Source organism: Triturus cristatus, chromosome 12 (assembly GCF_964204655.1).
Source record: "Triturus cristatus chromosome 12, aTriCri1.1, whole genome shotgun sequence".
Lineage (NCBI taxonomy): Eukaryota > Metazoa > Chordata > Amphibia > Caudata > Salamandridae > Triturus > Triturus cristatus.
This window is the reverse complement of record NC_140595.1, coordinates 50,717,945-50,735,816: the sequence shown is the minus strand read 5'-3', so window position 1 is coordinate 50,735,816 and position 17,872 is coordinate 50,717,945. Positions and strand designations below refer to the sequence as shown.

At 47.5% G+C, this 17,872-nt stretch overlaps 1 protein-coding gene across 1 annotated transcript in view; it reads right to left on the bottom strand.

Annotated features, from left to right (window-relative positions):
- The window catches only part of ZFR2 (zinc finger RNA binding protein 2), a 701,383-nt gene that overhangs the window by 170,326 nt on the left and 513,185 nt on the right, over nucleotides 1-17,872 (bottom strand). The window contains exon 15 of the mRNA XM_085639486.1: nucleotides 1,521-1,618. Within this exon, the coding sequence (XP_085495612.1) occupies nucleotides 1,521-1,618 (98 nt within the window). The remainder of the gene's footprint in view (nucleotides 1-1,520; nucleotides 1,619-17,872) is intronic.

Below are 17,872 nucleotides of genomic sequence, written 5' to 3'. Positions count from 1 at the left end.
ATATCTTGTACTCGCCGCTAGGGAGGATAGACCCAAAATACACTGTGTACAGAACCGCTACGGTGAAAGGGAGCGCTTGAGAGGGAGTTGGTGTGACTTCGGCACACTGATAGTGAACCCCAGTGAATGCAGGAGGTTCACTGTAGTCTGGTGGTTGGCGACGACAGCCTGGGGCAAGCTCGCCTTCAAATGCCAGTCTTCAAGATAGGGAAAGTACCCTGATTTGCGCAGATAAGCTGTGACCACCACCATCACCCTGCCAACGCCATGCGGAGCTGACAGATGCCATCTACCGGCGTGCAAGGGTATTACCCAAAGAAAATTCTTCCAGATCCAGTCTGACACCCGGGAAATTCAAAAGTAAGGAATCTGCGGCTAGATGTCTCTATCAGATGTTAAATGTCCGAGCTCTCAAGCAACAATGATCTTAACTGCTCTGAATGGGCCAGGGAATGGTGGTTCATGGACCTACTACAAATGTTGCTCAAACCACACATGGCTGCCATGCAAACCAAACCTCTTAATCAGATTACATGGCGAAATATTCCATCCAAGCTGACATCATTAACGAAGAAATAGAAATGTTGAACTCCCTATCCCAAATGGCTTTCAGGTTCCTCTGTGTGCACAGATAGCGGGAGGTGGTTAAGTGGGATTTAACCCCAAACACCAGAAACAGCCTGAATGGAGATCTGTAACAGATATTTGAATGCATCAAAATCCAGAGGTTTAGTGCACTATGATTTGGAGGGGCGTCATCAGCCAAAAAAGGAGGGGTAAATGTAAAAAGGAAAAAAATACAGAAAATCACCAGTGGCATCGGATTCTGCGTCTCTAGACATGGAAAATAGAAACTGATGTCACTGAATGCAGAGCGCCTCGTCCATGTTCCTTTCTGGAGAGCAGCAAAACTTCAGACCCAACATCGAGTAGAACCACTTGTGGTCAGTGTATATACAGTACTAGGGATACAATTCCAGATCCAGTTGGCATATTGAAGGGATTCACACAGATAATCTGCTGTAACCTGTACTGATTAGAACTTAATATTTAGAATGCTACTTTCTTTTTCGAGAATTTTACAATTCCTTAGCTAAGTTTATAAAGAAAAAACAAATGAAATAGCTTGAGCACTAGACGGACTGTAGCATATATCTGAATTCAAAAATTATTTTATAAAGTGTTCTGGAATACTGCACACAGGTGGGACTTTTAAAGTGTTTATGACTAATAATAAAGATCTCAGTATGAAGAACACCACCCGTTTCACATTCAGTTTCACTTTATTGCATATGGTCACTTTCACTGACTCTTCAGTCTCCTACCCACCAATTTCTTTTTGAGCAATTGTAGCTCATTTCGTTCATTTTCAACCTAATTGTCCTCAGCAAAGTGTTTACACACTTTTGAATTAGTAGAAATATACAAAAACTTAAAAACGCATACCAAGTCTGTTTACAGCATAAGGCCAGACAACCTGCTCTATATTTCACATGTGAGAGCTGTAAAAGGATTCTCACCTGGAACCATTTGGCATGACGAAGAGCCGCCAAAGAATCCATACACTTTTGCTTACTGATAAGGTCTGGAGGGTCAGGTTGTGAATTTTTGTCTTCCACTATAAAAAAAAGGTATTAGATTCAGACTTAGTCCTTTTGATTAATTATTTTCATCCTAGCAATTGTGTACTAGAATTGTGTTTAAACCCAAGCTACAGACAGGTACAACACAGGCAGTGTTCAATGCATGTTTCTCGCCATTGATCTCAACTGTGAAGCATTCAACCATTAGTGCAAGTTAAGAACATTTTTACTTAATTACTGTTCAGTTTTCCCACGTTAGAATCTTTCACAGATCCAAGTTTGAATATTCAATCATCAGGCTGGGAATTCTCTGTAGACAATCTTATAACAGAACTGTACATTCAAACATTAAGTAACATTGAACGAGCTCAAAACTGTTACCAGCTTGCTCACCTCACTTTTTTTGTCCTACATTTTAGCCCATCATGTGAAGAGACAGTGGACTCTGCTCCCCCCAGAGGCTCCAATTGTTATAATGTTTTGGCTCATATTTAATCAATACTGGAGCCTCAGCCTCATAAAAGAGAAGGAGGGCAGGTCTCACTTGACTCTATAAAACATACCAACATTGGAAAACTTTAGTTACAGGTAACTAACCTTTTTCCTCTCTAGTACTGGATCTTTTTGAGATTTACCTGATTGAATATAATTAACATAGTAGTACTAATAATCAAAACAGTAGTAGTAGGGACTAAACCTCACCTTAATCAAGCACTGTCTACCCCACTGAATAGTTACTTCTGGACTGCACATACAGTGCTTGGTAAAGGAGTGCATCATTCTACACATTGCTCCAAGAAAGATGCTTGACTGTTGTTCTGTGAATAGATTCAAATGGAGCCTTCACCAAATCTATTAGAAAAGCTCCCCTAAAGTTCATACTTAATAACTGGGAGAAAGGTCTTTAAAACATGTTCATAAAATCTTCTAGAAGTCATGAACACATTTTGTGTAGCTGTTTTAACCATGACTTCTTAGATATCTGAGCAGACAAGTGCACCATTGCAGACGAGTATTTCAATCCAGATTTGGGTAGGGGAAACAGATGAGACAAGATCTGGTGCCAACGAATCCAGGCAAATAGACTGTTCACTCGTAAAATGCTTCTAATTTAGTTTTTGGTTTTACGAGTAAAATGTCCTCTGGTCACATGCAAAACTCACTTACAATCATCTGGTAATTGAATTGAACCAAATTCTAGGTTTTGAGTAGTGAGTCCAATATAAGGACTGTGGGTCATGGTGCAACACATGCATTTTATACCTGGACAGAAGATGAAGGGCCGGCTTCTACTCAAGAGGCCTCTTAACTGACATTGCCCAAGGCTGTGAAAACCATTACTGTCTGGAGAATGGTGGAGTTATTAGGATTATTGTGTAAGAATCTCCTCTCATCTTGTGTAATACTGGACTTTGGGTACTAATTGAAATGAAGGAAACTGTCTAGAGGCATGTCTGGAGAAATGACTTACTGCTCCACGCCTGCTAGTGACAAGTATAATTCACAGAAAAAAACACTAGTGGTCTACAGAGTGTCAGAGCTGTCTAATGTGAGGCTTCAAGTGTGTGGGGGATGCCATGTATAATAGAGTCCCTTAATTTCTCATCAGTCCCTCAATTGTCATGTTCTTTGAAGTCAGCAATGGCCATCTTGCGGTATCTGGTATGTAGTTTCTTGTGAATCAATGTGACAGTACAAGGCAATAGTGATTCAATACTGCCGTCAGGACCTTTCTATGTGGATTCAAGATTTCCTTTGTAAATAACTACTGATTTTGTTGGAGACTGTTGGAGTACATTTGGAATACAGAGAAGTATTATTAAAATCAAGTTGTGTTGAGAAACAAACTTTGAATTATTTAATTTTAAACATTTCACATTTAGCATTGCTAAAGCCTTAAAAATTGTTTCATTTCAAACTTGAGATTTAATCCAGTGACGGAAGAGGAAGGATTCCTATTTTGTTAATCGATGATATGCACAATATGTATATGCGTTTATGCATACAATATTCAGAGATCTTACTTAGTGATATTATAAAGTGCCAAAGACCGAAACCACAGAATATTAATGAATGATAATAAATTTTTCAGTGGCACACAGAGAAAGTAGTAACTGCGCTATCATAAGGAGAAAGCACAGTTTAACAAAGCTGGAGGTTGCCTTATTTTAGATGAGAAGTGCAGATGAACACATATATAAGATTCTCACCTCTTGTATGCTTTAATTGTATGAATAACAACGTCTGCCTCACGTATATAGAATGCTCGACTTCTCCCCGCCGGTCAAATATGAAGACTTCTCGGAGCACACAGCTTATATAATGCTTTTAGCAATTCAACAACAATCCAAACATGTTTCAATTATTGCAACTAGAACATTAATCAAAACAAAATTCAATTAGATTCCAATAATCATCTTCTTTTAATTTCGTAAATTCCAATCCCTTAAGCCAACGCGTTTCGCAGTGGTTGGGATAATACCAACAGCTTCTTTCTTTCCAACAAATACCCTGTTCCTTGCCTGCACTCGGGTATGAGGACGTGAAGATACGAGTAGATATTGTGTCACTACGATGGGATTATAATATACAATGGAACGTTACGAGTGGGACACCACATTGTAAATTACAGAGGGATTCTGGAAGGATATACTCAGGGTATTTGTTGGAAAGAAACGCTGTTACTTCTGGGAGAGAGTCTAATGATAATTGCCACACGGAAGGAAATTGAATGGTCGGTTAATGGTCTTGATATAAATGAGAAGAGAGAGGATACTGTTTGAACGGATACTTTCAGAGACAAGCGTTTGAGAAATATTAAGCCCTGAAGAAGCTGTTGGTATTATCCCGACCACGGCGAAACGCGTTGGCTTAAGGGATTGGAATTTACGAAATTAAAAGAAGATGATTATTGGAATCTAATTGAATTTTGTTTTGATTAATGTTCTAGTTGCAATAATTGAAACATGTTTGGATTGTTGTTGAATTGCTAAAAGCATTATATAAGCTGTGTGCTCCGAGAAGTCTTCATATTTGTTTTGATCAGTCCTTTGGATTGAGTTTAGGGAAGTAGGGTGTTCCCTTCCCCCCAAGATCTTTTTGGATGCACCAGGAATATTAAATGATCAGGAGAATAATAGGTGATTACCATATGAGCGCTGTTGCCTCTTACACCCAACAGTATTCTCCCCGCCGGTCGGCCGATGTGACGGAGGAGTCTCGGCGCTCTAGCCGTTATTTTGCAGAACCTGCGCCTGGGTCGGCTCTGGGCTTCCCTGCCTTCCCGGGAACCAGAGTGACCCCCGCCCAGCTCAAAGAATTTTATGACACCATGTTTCTCATGTTTTAGCGGCTTGAAGCTCCTGGTGTGCATTTGGAGACTAAGAGGGGTCTCCATTGGATTCCGTGCTGGCAGCTCTGGCGCCAATGCCCCCCCCCCCTCCAGGATCCAGTGGCGGATCTAGACCGACGCTGGTCGCGTCACTACAACCTTCCCTGGCGCTGGCCCAGTCGCGGAGACTCCTGATGCCACTGGCCCCATTCTTATCCCCGGCGACCCAGAGCCGGATCGGCACCTACCGACGCCGACAGCACCCTTTGATCCTAGGTCGGTTCCTCAGCCTTATTTTGAAGGGCTAGGAATGGAGGACAATTGGGACGGGTAGCTGGAGCCTTTACAAGACCAGCCTGAGCACGAAATGGACTGATGTACAAGTTACTAACCTTTGGTAATGATGTATCTGGTCGAGACTAGCCGCAGATTCCTTCACATAGAATTATCCTCAGGCGTGAGACTGGATCCGGAAAAAGTTTTGCCACAGCATCTCTGCGCGCCGGGGGTGGTACCACGCGACCCCGCCCTGACGTCGTCCGCGGATGTGACGTCAGCGAGGTCACATAAGTCCCACCCCCACGCGCTAACGTCAGTTTTCTTCTGAGAACTTTTCCACGCCACAACGAGGAGCCATCACAAACAAAACTGTGAGAGTATGGGAACAGTGTGCAAAAAAAAATCTGTGAAACAGAAAGGAAAGAAGCGAATGGTGAGGAACAGCACCATTAGGGACAGTGCCAAGCACCGCGTTACTGAAAGTCATGGAAAGGAAAGAGCAGAACACCGCTCTGAGAAGCAACCTTGCAAAGCGAAGGCGATATCCTCCCTGAAGGCAGAAAAAACATGTGAAAAATGGCAGGACAGACGACAGAAAGTCTGCAAGCACAATCGATAACAGTGAAGGGCAACAAGTCCGGAACAGATAAGTAACGACAAAGCACCCCAAGACAACACTATCAAGGAGTGTCGTACCCCCTGTAAAAAGCTAAGGGCTGAGGCACAGCCAAGAGACCCCAACCCAGAGGATTGCAGAGGAGTCAGAAACCCCAAGCAATGAAAACAAGCATTTGCAATGCAATAGGTCTCGCAGTTACCCGAGTTTAAGCTAATGGCTTTGTAAATGACAATGCGTTTTATTTACAAAAACAGAAAGAAAAGGCATTGTTATTTGCAAAGTCAATAGCTCAAACTCGCATAAATGCGAGACCTATTGCACTGCAAATGCTTGTTTGGCTCTGGTGGCGACAAGGCGGCCAGTCACACATGCAAATTAAGTGTTTGAGGTCAATAGGCAATATTAGGCAATCATATTTGAAGTGTGATCAGTGAGAATTTACGACTGGTCAACAAAGGCACGTGACTCGGTGGCGCGCATCCCCACCCCCCATATCTGGCCGCATAAATAGCAAAACGAAGTACGGTGCTTGGGCTATAATTCATGAATTCGTCATAAATCATCTAGTGAAGATAACACAGTAGCACTGCTGCTTTAAATAGACTTCCTGATGAAGAGTTGCTGGTCGAAACGCACAGGGGCTCTGAATGACGACAGAGATCATTCATCAATGTGCTATCTAATAATGGAATCTGAAATCACGAAACATGCAACACATGAAATTAGATTATTAAATGACTGAACGAAAAGCCATGTTAATTACTAATTCCAATTAAAGAGTGGTTACGTTTTTCTGAAAGGAAACTGAATCTAAGTGTATCATTTGAAACACTATGGGGCATATTTAAAAGAACTGATGCATTGGCATCGATGCGTCAGATTTCTTGTGCCTGCTGCAAATTCCCTAACGACGCCGTGGGTGCGCTGTATTTACAATACAGTGCTCCATGGTGCAAGGATTCACGGTGCGTCAGAAATTCTGATGCATACTTTGGTGCTAAAGTGAGGCATTGCTGGAGTTCGTCATAAGACTGAGACAACTCCAGCAATGCGTCAGAACAGAGACGAGTCTCATGTTAAAAGTCCTGCGTCAATCCTTATGCCTGGTTTGAGAAGGCATAGGGATTTTGAAGCAGTCAAATCTCAGAGTGACGCGGTGAAGAGTTGTAAATTTCACAGCTTCAGTTCTAAGTGGCTTTTAACGTGGGAACGCCTACCCTGCATACATTATACCTGGCGCAGGTATAATTTGACGCAGGCCTCTACGAGCTGATGCATTTCAATCAATGCGTCCGTTTGTACACATGGAGCAGTATGGAGAAATGATTGCACCGCCTCTGTGTCCCAAGAATTTGTGCTGCGGCAGCGCTAGCTTCTAGGAAATATACACCTATACTTCACTGTGGTGCTCAGACGAGTGCCGCCGCCACCAGATCGGCCTCTTTAGCATTTGAGAAAAGGGTTTTACTGACTAGAGAAAACAGCCTAGCAGCACAAAACAAACTGTTTGGCCAAATATCATCTAAACATCAAAATCAGTGGAAGAATAAAAGCAACATTTCGCCTGCAGCTCTGGGAGTATCTTATACACAAATCAATGTGCTTTCAGGCCTGACTTTTCCTTTAGAAATAGTTATCAGGTGTGTTTGTTCAAATGAAGCAAAGAAAGACTACGATAAGCAGAATGCACTGGTTTGTTAAAAGGAATGCCCGCCCCAGAAACATTGATACCCGCGTGCAAGCTAGCAATACTACTACAAGCTGCAGTTACTGGGTTTATTACGCTCTGCTTTCTACACAAAACACACATTGATGCTGACTTATTTTCATATATGTTTGCAGATAGAAAAAAAGCAAACACTATGCATTTGTTTTAATTCCTTTATGACGCTGGCATTGGCATCTGCTGGTGACTATTACCTCTCTGTAATGGGGCAAGGGGGGCAAGACACAAAGTCCTGCTTTGAAAAGAGGGTGAGCTGCCTCAGCCGCAGCATTGGTACACAGCAAAGAGTTGTCACAAAAAAGGAAGGTCTCAAAGTGTTCTCTGCACACACTGAACTCCGTGGGCCATCTGTGAAAACAACAGATGACTTGTTAGAATGTGAGAAAGCCAAACTCCATTCCTGACGGGTGATGGGGGCATTCCTTGTACGTTCGACCAATCACAGCACCAACCGCACACAAGCACATACCAAACCCCCAGCGTCCTCTTCTAGATTAAACGGGATGCTTGCCAAGAATAATGGAAGTACTATTAAGCCAAAGCTTCAACACGCTTAAAAATGGCTATTAGCAAGGTTTATGGTGATTACTTTGAAGTCTATAAAAGCCTTGGACTTGTTAAGCCTTATCGACCAAGATATTTCCTTTTTCTGCCCTTGTGGATGTCTAAAGGTGGTTAAGCTGAAGAACTGCATAAGAGTATCAATTTTGCAATAATATTTGCAAGACACTTTAAGAAGGCAAACAACTTCCATCGCCATGGCCAGCCAAGGACACTGCAGTTCAAACACTTTCCTCTGAGTTACTAAAGACCCTATTATTCTGGGATTGTCTGTTGCTCCGCACCACGTGATACACGCCCGAGAACGAGGAGCAAATACTCATAAAATGGCTGCCGGGGATTCCCATGAACCGCCTGCCTCCGTTATATAATAGTGACTTCGGGGAGTGAACCTGCTTGCAGGTCTGTGCAGCACTAATGAATGGAAAATACCCTGTGGCCATCTCTCAGAAAGGCCCAGCCTTTTGACTACATTGAAAAGTTCACGGAAACACAGCAGCCTGGCTGGGCTGAGACTCTGGTACCAGGTGGCACCTGAAGTAACAGAAAATGTGCCATGGCTAGGGCAGTGTGCCCATCCTGAAAACTTAATTGAAGCTGCCCATTGTTATCTATCTACGCTGCAGCCTAACACGAACCAGATTCCCTAAATGTTCTATCTTGCACCTTGACCCCTGAGAGTGTTCGAGAACGTTTGTGTTGCACTGCTTGTGGGATACAGTAAGGCGCAATGTGTGTATAAACAAAAAGCCTTGGCGCACCTTTGGCGCCTGCTAGGGTACATATAGCCTTGGAGGTCTTGTCAGAATTCCAGCACAGCTCACTGACTCACCTGGAGAGTTGCGAGGCACATGGACAGGTTGTGTGGGAGCTCGTGCTGCACTGTTGTCTGCAGCACCTCAAATCTACCACCGTTCAAGTAATGCTGGACAACGGACAAGTCACAAAATTATGAGCAGAACAAAGACGGTGGTACTATCGCTTGTCACGAAGTGCCAAAATATGAGCCACAAATGTGGAACGGTTAAACAGGCACACCAATGCAAAAATACAAGTGACAGAGCTACGTAAAAAAATAAAATTTTAAAAAAACACGGCCGCATGTGGTGCGAGCCATATGTCTTCAATTATCGCTCCCGTGTCTGGGCACGATAATTGAAGACATATGGGCTTTGGTGCGCGTAACAGACACCAATAGGCCATGGGCGGAGCAATGAGCCCGCCTTTGGCCTATTGTGTGGTCTGTTAAAAAAAAACACACGCGCAAAGCCCAATAGCGGAACCCAAAAGGAAAAGCACACGCACGAGCGTGTGCGATTCCAGGGTCCGTTTCTAAACCCCCTACAAAACGGCTCGCCTGCGCGAGCACTGCTGCGCAGTGCATCACGAGGGGCGAGCCCTAATAAGGGAGAAGAGGATGAGCAGGCCCCACACTGGAAGAACCAGGGTGCAGGGACGCAAAAGTACACATGAACCTACCGTCCAATTACCAGAAAAGAAGGAGTGGAACAAATAAACAGAACAAAGCAACCTGCCAGGGAGGAAGAGAAAGAGGGCACCTGCAGCAGACAAATGCCACCCGGAGGGAGGCGAGTGCAGAAGACCAAGCTGAAGGGTCTTCACAGAACGGGGAGTAAGGGCGGGCCGTGAAGGAATCTGCGGCTAGAATTGTCTCTACCAGATACATTGTTACCGAAGGTAAGTAACTTGTACATCTGATAGAGACTACTAGCCGCAGATTCCTTGACGTAGAATAGATACCCTAGCCATACTCAGAGGGGAGGAAGGTCGGCGAGAGAACCTCACCAGCTTGGAAGAACACAGGGCCCCAAGAGGGGATGTGTCATGGGGACAGGAAGGACGGCCCTGCCCCCACCAAGCAGAAGTAAGCAAGAACAAGGCGAAGAGAAGGCCAGAATACCACAAGCCTGCCCAAGGAGCAAAGGGTGTCCGCCAGAAAACACCAGAGGGGCAGAAGGCACCCCGCAAGTACCAGAGGAAGAAAATAACCACCCTCAAAGCCAGGGAAAGGAGAAGGAACGGAGGCAGAGCCTGCCCCAGGAGAACACACACACAGCGAAGGGCACAGCTGAATGGGTGTCTATCCCGAAGTAGGGAACAAGGCCGGAACAGTTCCACAGTCGAGAAGCGCAGACGTGAGAAAGAAGACACAGACGCGCAAAGCTCCAACAAACAAGAGACCGGAGCACACGCTGACATGGCGAGGCCCACGGAGGGGGACCAAAACTACCAGGCAGTGCAGCAAACAGCTGGCAAATACTAAGAAGCAGCGGCTCAGAACAAGGCGAGCGCAAGACGAAGACAGACAGGCCCCAGCCGAAACGCCGGAGAACTAGGTGGAAACAGCAAGACAAAACGCTGTAATCAGCATGACAAAGGGCGGTCCGATGATCCAGAGGCGAAGATGGAGGAACCTCATAGAAGAAGGATAGAACCATCAAAGGGAGAGAGAGAGAGAGACCACACCAAGCGACATACTGGGGCTCCAGGTAAAAGTGAGGAACCTGAGAAGGTATCCACGCCCGCCTAGCTTAAAACAGGGCTATACAATAGCCAACAAATACCCCACCTAGGGTGTGAATCGTCCCTGAACAAAAACAGGGAAATACCTCTTAGGGAAACCCGCAGCAGAGGTCAAGAACATAAAAGACCTGTGGGAACACCACAGACGGCTTACCAAGCAGCCAAACACCTCTTAGGGAAACCCGCAGCAGAGGCCAAGAACCGAAAAGACCTGTTGGAAACACCACAGATGGCTTACTAACCAGCCAAAAAAGACACAAAGGGTCCACCCTGAGGACCTATACAGCTGCATTTAACAGCAAAAAACACACACCACAAGCTGAAGGGCTGAACCAGCAGCCAAAAGAATAGAGGGGCCAACTGAAAGACCCTGAAGGCAATCAAAGTCGCACACAGCACACAACGGGCCAACTGAAACCTAAGGCTCCAAAGAGAAAGGAGGGATAACGCCTCATATAAAGCGCCGGAGGGCCGAGCTTACGGAGGGGGAGGGGGACGGAGCCCCGCAAGGAGTCTCTGAATAGCTGAGTCCGCGTGGGTGTGAAACAACAGAGTTCCATCAAAAGGTAAATCCACAAGACGCTCCCAAACATTCTCTGGAAAGACACCATCCCGCAGCCAAGCATGGCAGCGGAGGGCCACAGAACTCGCCATAGCACGGCCGAGGGAATCAGAGACGTCCAAGGCCGAACGGAGAATGAAAGTAGCTAACTCCCGACCATCCCGCACATGGTGCAGCAGATCAGCGCGGGCACCCTCTTGGGAGGCGCGAGACAGAAGGGACTCCGCAGAATCCCACAGATCGGAAGTAGCCCTGGCCAACACACAAAGAATGTTGAGTGCACGCAGAGCACCGCTACTGGAGGCGAAAATGTTACGCCCCCAGGAGACCAGCCACCGAGCCTCCCGTGACGGCAGAAGCAGCACTGAAGGCAAGGAAGGAAAAGCAGCCCGCAGGACAGGGCCCTGGGCTGAGGGGTGGGAAAAAAGGCAAAGTGGATCGTGCGGAGCAGGACTGTGGCGGTGAAGGAGCGGTTGAGGCACCGGATCCCCTGTGGCAGGGCACCCCCAGGCCCCCAGAAGAGTTATGGAGCAACGCTTCAAATGGGAGAAGCGGCTCCCCTCCACCAGAGCCCTGGTGGAGAACCTCTAACAAGTGGTCCGTAGGGAGTGGGGCAACCGGATTGCCCATCTGCAGAATGCCAGTGGCCGTGGAAATGGCCCGGACAAAGGCCACACTCACCTCAGTAGGGTGTTGTGGGGGGGAAAGCAACTCCTCCGTGGGCGAAGGCTGCAAACTAAGACACCCGTCCCCGTGCCCCGCTGGAGGGAGAAAAGACCAGCCAATGAGGGATTGGAAACCCACGGACGAGTGGGGAACCTGAGGGTCTCTGTAGAGGACGGAGAAGCCTGCGGGGCAGACAACTGCAGGGAACAGAAGAGCGGGTCTGGGGGCTGTGGATGTGGAGACAGCGTAGAACCCGCCAAAGAATCCGCCGGAGAAAAGGCCATGATGCGGCGCCCAGTCTCCGGTGAAGAGGAGACGTCAACCCTCCGGAGAGGAAGGGACATCCGAAGAAGAGTCGACAATCCGACGTCAGGACGGCGCCGGGGTGTCCACCACAGGCACCGATGAGTCCTTGACCGGCACCGAAGTGTCCACCAGTGGCGCCGGGTCAACCTCCACCACCATGTGCCACATCGGAGAGGGGGGCGGGGTTGGAGCCGAAGCGGCCATTGAACAGCACCGAAAAGGCCCTGGCTCGACCCCCGACAAGGCAGCCGCCTGCGCCGAGGACCGAGAGGGGCTCGAGGAAGCATCCCGGGTCCCGGCCTCCACCCGCGGCGCCGCCCGCGCCGGGGACGAAAGCCGTTGACGCTGGAGAGGCGCCGGCTCGGCCTCAGGGAAGACAGCTGCCTGCCCAGAGGACCGAGGGGGACTTGGGGACGAGCCCTGAGTCCCGGCGACCTCCTGCGGCACCGCAGGGAACCCCGCGGGGCTTAGCGGCGAAGCTGGGACGCCATGGGCCGAGGAGGGGAACCCCGAAAGGCTGCACCTCGGCGGCACCACACCTCCAAAACCTGAAGCCGAACTCATCGGCGCTGGGGACTAAGCCGCTGGCGAGTCCGCAGAAGGCCCCGCGCACGGCGAGGAATCTACGGACATCGCAGGAAGAGGAGGAGGGCCCTCGTCGCCTGAACGCCGGGAAACGGCAGATAGGGTGGCGATGGACGAGGGCGAACGTCCCGAGAGGAGAACAGGGCCTCGGCGGCAAGCTGCAAGACTTACCGGCGGGCGAACGACGCCCATGGGGCCTAGGCGAAGGACAATGCCGCAGCCGGAAACGGCAGCCCCTGGACCCGTCCGAGGTAGGAGACGGACGCTGCGATGACACCGATCTGGACAAGCGGGCCGACAGCAACTTCATCTGGCGCTCCCGCCGGGACTTGGGATTGAGATGCTGGCAAGCCTCGCAGTCCGTAGAGTAAAGGTGCTCGCCCAAGCACCACATACAAATAGTGTGAGGGTCCGTCGCCGACATCTGACGTGCACAAGAAGCGCACATCATGAAGCCCGAAGGCATGGTACACTGTTTCCAACTCCAGGTGCTAAAGAGGCCCGAAAACAGGCCAAGGAGCACACTCCGGATCCGCGTTGCACGCGGAAAAGAAGGATCCGCGTTGCACGCGGAAAAGAAGGAAACTGATGTCAGCGCGCCGGGGTGGGGCTTATGTGACCTCGCTGATGTCACGTCCGCGGACGACGTCAGGGCGGGGTCGCGTGGTACTGTGGCAAAAAAAAATCCAGATCCAGTCTCACGCCTGGGGATAATTCTACGTGAAGGAATCTGCGGCTAGTAGTTTCTATCAGATATGAGGAATTCAATGAGGCCAGTGGACTGGATACCTCTTCAGATTCTGGCCTGCTTTCTTCCCCTACCATGGCTACGGAGGAGGGAGCTTCATATGCTATGGTGGTGAGAAGGGCAGCTGAGGTCCTGGACCTTAAGCTTCCTTCGGTGGAAGTCAAGATAAACATCTTGACAGAGGTCCTGCAGTCGGGTGTCTCTTCCTCGGAACCCCTCCTATTATTCAAAGAAGTCTTGACTGATGTCTTTCTGGGAACCTGACCCCAGCCCAGCACCGGAGCTCCTGTGAATAGGACAATTGCTTGCCGCCATTGTCCTGCATCGGGTGACCCAAACGCACCCACCAACCACCCTTCAGCCGAGAGCTTGGAAGTCGAAGTCTCTACCTCACAAGGCGTGTTTCCTTCCGCACCCTCAGACAGAAACTCCAAGAGGTTGGCTAGATGGGGTAAGAAAATGTTTCTTCCGCCAGCCTTGCATTGTGGGCTGTTACTTCCACTCCCTGTGGTAAATGGTTGCACAAGTGCTGTCACAGGTCCCAGAGGAGGCCCAGGCATTCCTCTCCCAAGCAGTATCAGACAGGAGAGATGCTGCAGTATCAGACAAGAGATGTGGCAAAGTTTACCATTCGCTGTGGGCTTGACACATCGACACGCTGGGCAGAGCAAAGTCATTGATGGTGGCTGTTCAACACCATGGCTGGCTGAGAACTTCTGCCTTTTCTGGGGATATCCATGCTTTGTTCATGTACAAGCCCTTTGATGGCACCCGTCTCTTCGGAGACAAAGCAGACATGGTCCTGGAGCGCTTCAAGGACTCACGGGCTACGGCCAGGTCCTTGCGTCTCTCAGTGGCCACACATCCCCTGTCTGCTTTTCACCCCTTTCGTGGCTACCAGCCATACCCCAGCCACACAAGTTCAGAAATTCAGAAGGATTAGTTACTTACCTGTAATCCTAGCTCTCATCCAGGGATATACTCATCAAAGTCATAATCTATGAAAAATCCCCGCCCATGTGCGGGATCCCGGAGCGTATAGAAAATACATATATATATACAAGAAAGGAGGAGTGAAGGCGAGTTGTAGCAGAATGTGCCGGATTGACTTCCTCCGGTTCGTGGACCCCCTTCCCGTTTGAGGCTTCGTAAGCGGCAAGTCTTGTCCCGGCGTATCTGTCTGCAGTCGGCACCACGGACCCGTGGTGCGAGTTGGTGGGGACCCCCGGGGCACTCAGTGGAGTTTCCAGTACGGAAGCGAGCCATAATTGGGCGTGCATGTACATGAACTGACTGCAACTGACGGCGGTGGTCTCTTCCCTGCTCCGGTGAGTCCTGTGACGTTACATCGGCGGGGGAATGAGTGCAGCTAGTCAACGTCGGCAGTTCGACTAAGGTACGGCACATAACGGCAGGTGGGAAGGTGTGCGTTGCGGTGTGGGAGCCTCTAAGTATGCACTAATAGATTTACTGGCACTGCAATATAAACATCTTGAAAGCCATAAAAATGTCCGCAGACATACTCAAGGATCGCGAACTGGCAGCTGAGGGGATGTTTTCTGATTCCCCAGAGGACAAACAGGAGGCCAGCAAGGTGACTAATGAGGAACCCAGCAAAGGCAAAGGGCTCAGGGACAGCTTTCGTGTGCTCGAGAAACTGAAGCGCTAGGAGCAAGCCAAGTGGTGGGAGGCGCGATACCTCCAAAGATATCTGGATGTGGGGAGGATCCCAAGGGGTCTCCGCATTATGATTGCCCCCAGCTATGAATCTCCAAACCCTCTTTTGATGGCAGAGTGGGGTGAATGCAATTTAGAATCTTCTAGACCGCTTGTTCAAGTTCTAGTGAAATATGCTGATATTGATAGAGGTGCGCTTCAGGAAAAATAGAGCTTTTGGAAAAAGAGATCGAGCCACAAGGGGATCCACAGTTCAAACAGAAAATGGTGGAGGAGATGAACGTTCGTCTAAAAAAAGAGGAGCAAAAATAAAAAATCGTAAAACATATAAGTTCAGACGTGACCGTGATGACTATGCGAACGGACAGATATTCACGTTCGCGAAAAAGTATGATTCAATGCGGGTAGATACGGCTAATAAACACATGGGTAATGAGGAGGGCAGAAGAAATCACCAAGTAAATGCATCCCCCTCAGCCTCTGACTTGAGTTCAGCCGTGGAAAGCGGTTCGGAATCAGATAATTTTGGAACAAGGTCAGAGACCAGCAATATTAAACTAACGTTGGGTGAAGAGCTGGAGATTTTAAAGCGCAGTTGGAGAGAGACATTAAGGCCGCGCATCAAGGTGCCCGTCAGAACAGGGCAACCCGGAGAAGAAGGGGGCGCAGGCAAGCAAGGAGAAGGCGCCAGGAAGCGTGGGAGGGGCAGAGCCCGACGATAGGAGCAAAAATAGGGGATACAACAATGGGAGGTGAAATTGTTGATCTCGTTGCCTCAGACAACAACAATACCATCATTAACCTTGCGGGAATTGATCTCTCTGCTGCGGAAAAGCAGCTTTTATCCTTGGGGTTATCTTATTGTCCGGAATCGAATTTTAACTATACCCAGACCCGGGCAGACATATATAGGTTCATACAAAAATTAAAATTGAAAAAGTTTCATCACCAGCGCAGCGCCAGGGGGGGATTGGAAGAGGCCGAAATGGCATCTCAAACCTCGGGGATGCAAGGTTTGCTGGGATCAGATTATAAACTATTAAATGACCTGCAGAGCTTGGAAAGAGGAGATACAATGGCAACTAGTATCCCTAACCAGTCCCATGGGATAACGGAGATAGTGGACAGGGACATACAGCTGTCACAAATACATGGGACCGATGTCAAGCCACGGACTCTATTCAAACAAAAATCTAAATTTGTTCCTATCATGGCGAGACTCCATAGATGTTTTTAATGAACAAATTGTTGCACAAATAAAGAGACTCAACATTGCTATTAACAGTGCCAATACAAAATTCACTAACCATGAGAGGAGATATTGGCAACTCATCAAGAAGTTGAAAGAAAATCATCAGATTATTATATGTAATTCAGATAAAGGAGGCAACCTGGTATTATGGCCCCTACAGCAACATGGAGTGCTATAGAAAGGTTTCACCTACAAAATTTAAGGACATCCAGGAGGCATTGTTTTCTCAATTACTAGCTTGGAGGAGTATGGGGTTGCTAAGCTGGGATGAATTCAAATACCTCAAAAAGGAACATGCCATTATCCCGTGATTTATTTCATACCTAAAGTGCATAACAATATAAACAAGCCACTGGGGCGCCCTATAATTGCTGCATGTGATGGCCTGTTAGAGAACCTTTCTAGATACATTGACTTATTCCTGCAGGATTTTGTAAAATATTTAAAGTCATATGTGCAGGATACAAGTGACTTCCTGAGAAAGGTACAAACATAACATGGAGGTCCACTTATTTAATGATAGCACTCGATGTGTCCTCTTTGTATACCTGCATTAGGAGTAAGGATGGTATGAGGGCGGTTGAGTATTTCTTGATGAATAGACCGATTGGTTTCTTTCAGCATACCAATATGCTTCTCAAAATGTTATTATTCTGCCTGGAAAATAATCTTTTTATGTTCAATGGGAAGATGTACCAACAGATACAGGGAGTTGCTATGGGGGCCAGCTTCTCTCCCAGTTACGCCTGTTTGTTTATGGGGTGATGGGAGGAGCTGGTCCTCATGCAGCAGCATGAGCAGATCTTCAATAGGAGAGTGGTAACCTGGCTCCGCTATATTGATGACTTGTTTATAGTGTGGGACGGTGATGCTGAAAGTGCAACAGCTTTTATTGAGTTATTGAATAACAATTTGTTTAATCTTCATTTTACATCTGATGGTCACATTTCTGGATGTGGGAGTCCAGATATTGAATAATAGGTTATCCACTACCCTCTATAGAAAACCTTTGGCGGGCAATACATTACTTCATGCCTCCAGTGCACATCCGCCTCATTTTATCAAAAGCATCCCATATGGGGAGATGCTTCGCATCAGACGGATATGCAGTGAGGAGGGTGATTGCAATATAAAACAGAAGGAAAGCCGAGACAGGTTTCTAGATAGGGGATATAGCTCTGATGTGATTGAGTCAGCAATTGCTAAGTCCGAATCTTTGGCCAGACAAGATTTGTTAAAATATAAGAATATACAAGCTGTCCAAGATGGAGGAGAGAAACCCATTAGATTGATCCTTGTATTTTCATGCCAAGAGAAACAAATAGTGAGATAGAACTGGCCCATTGTAAAGGATGACCCAGTATTCGGGGGATTATTACCCAATAATCCATTAGTCACCTTCAGGAAAACGAATAGCATAGGCATGTCCTTGG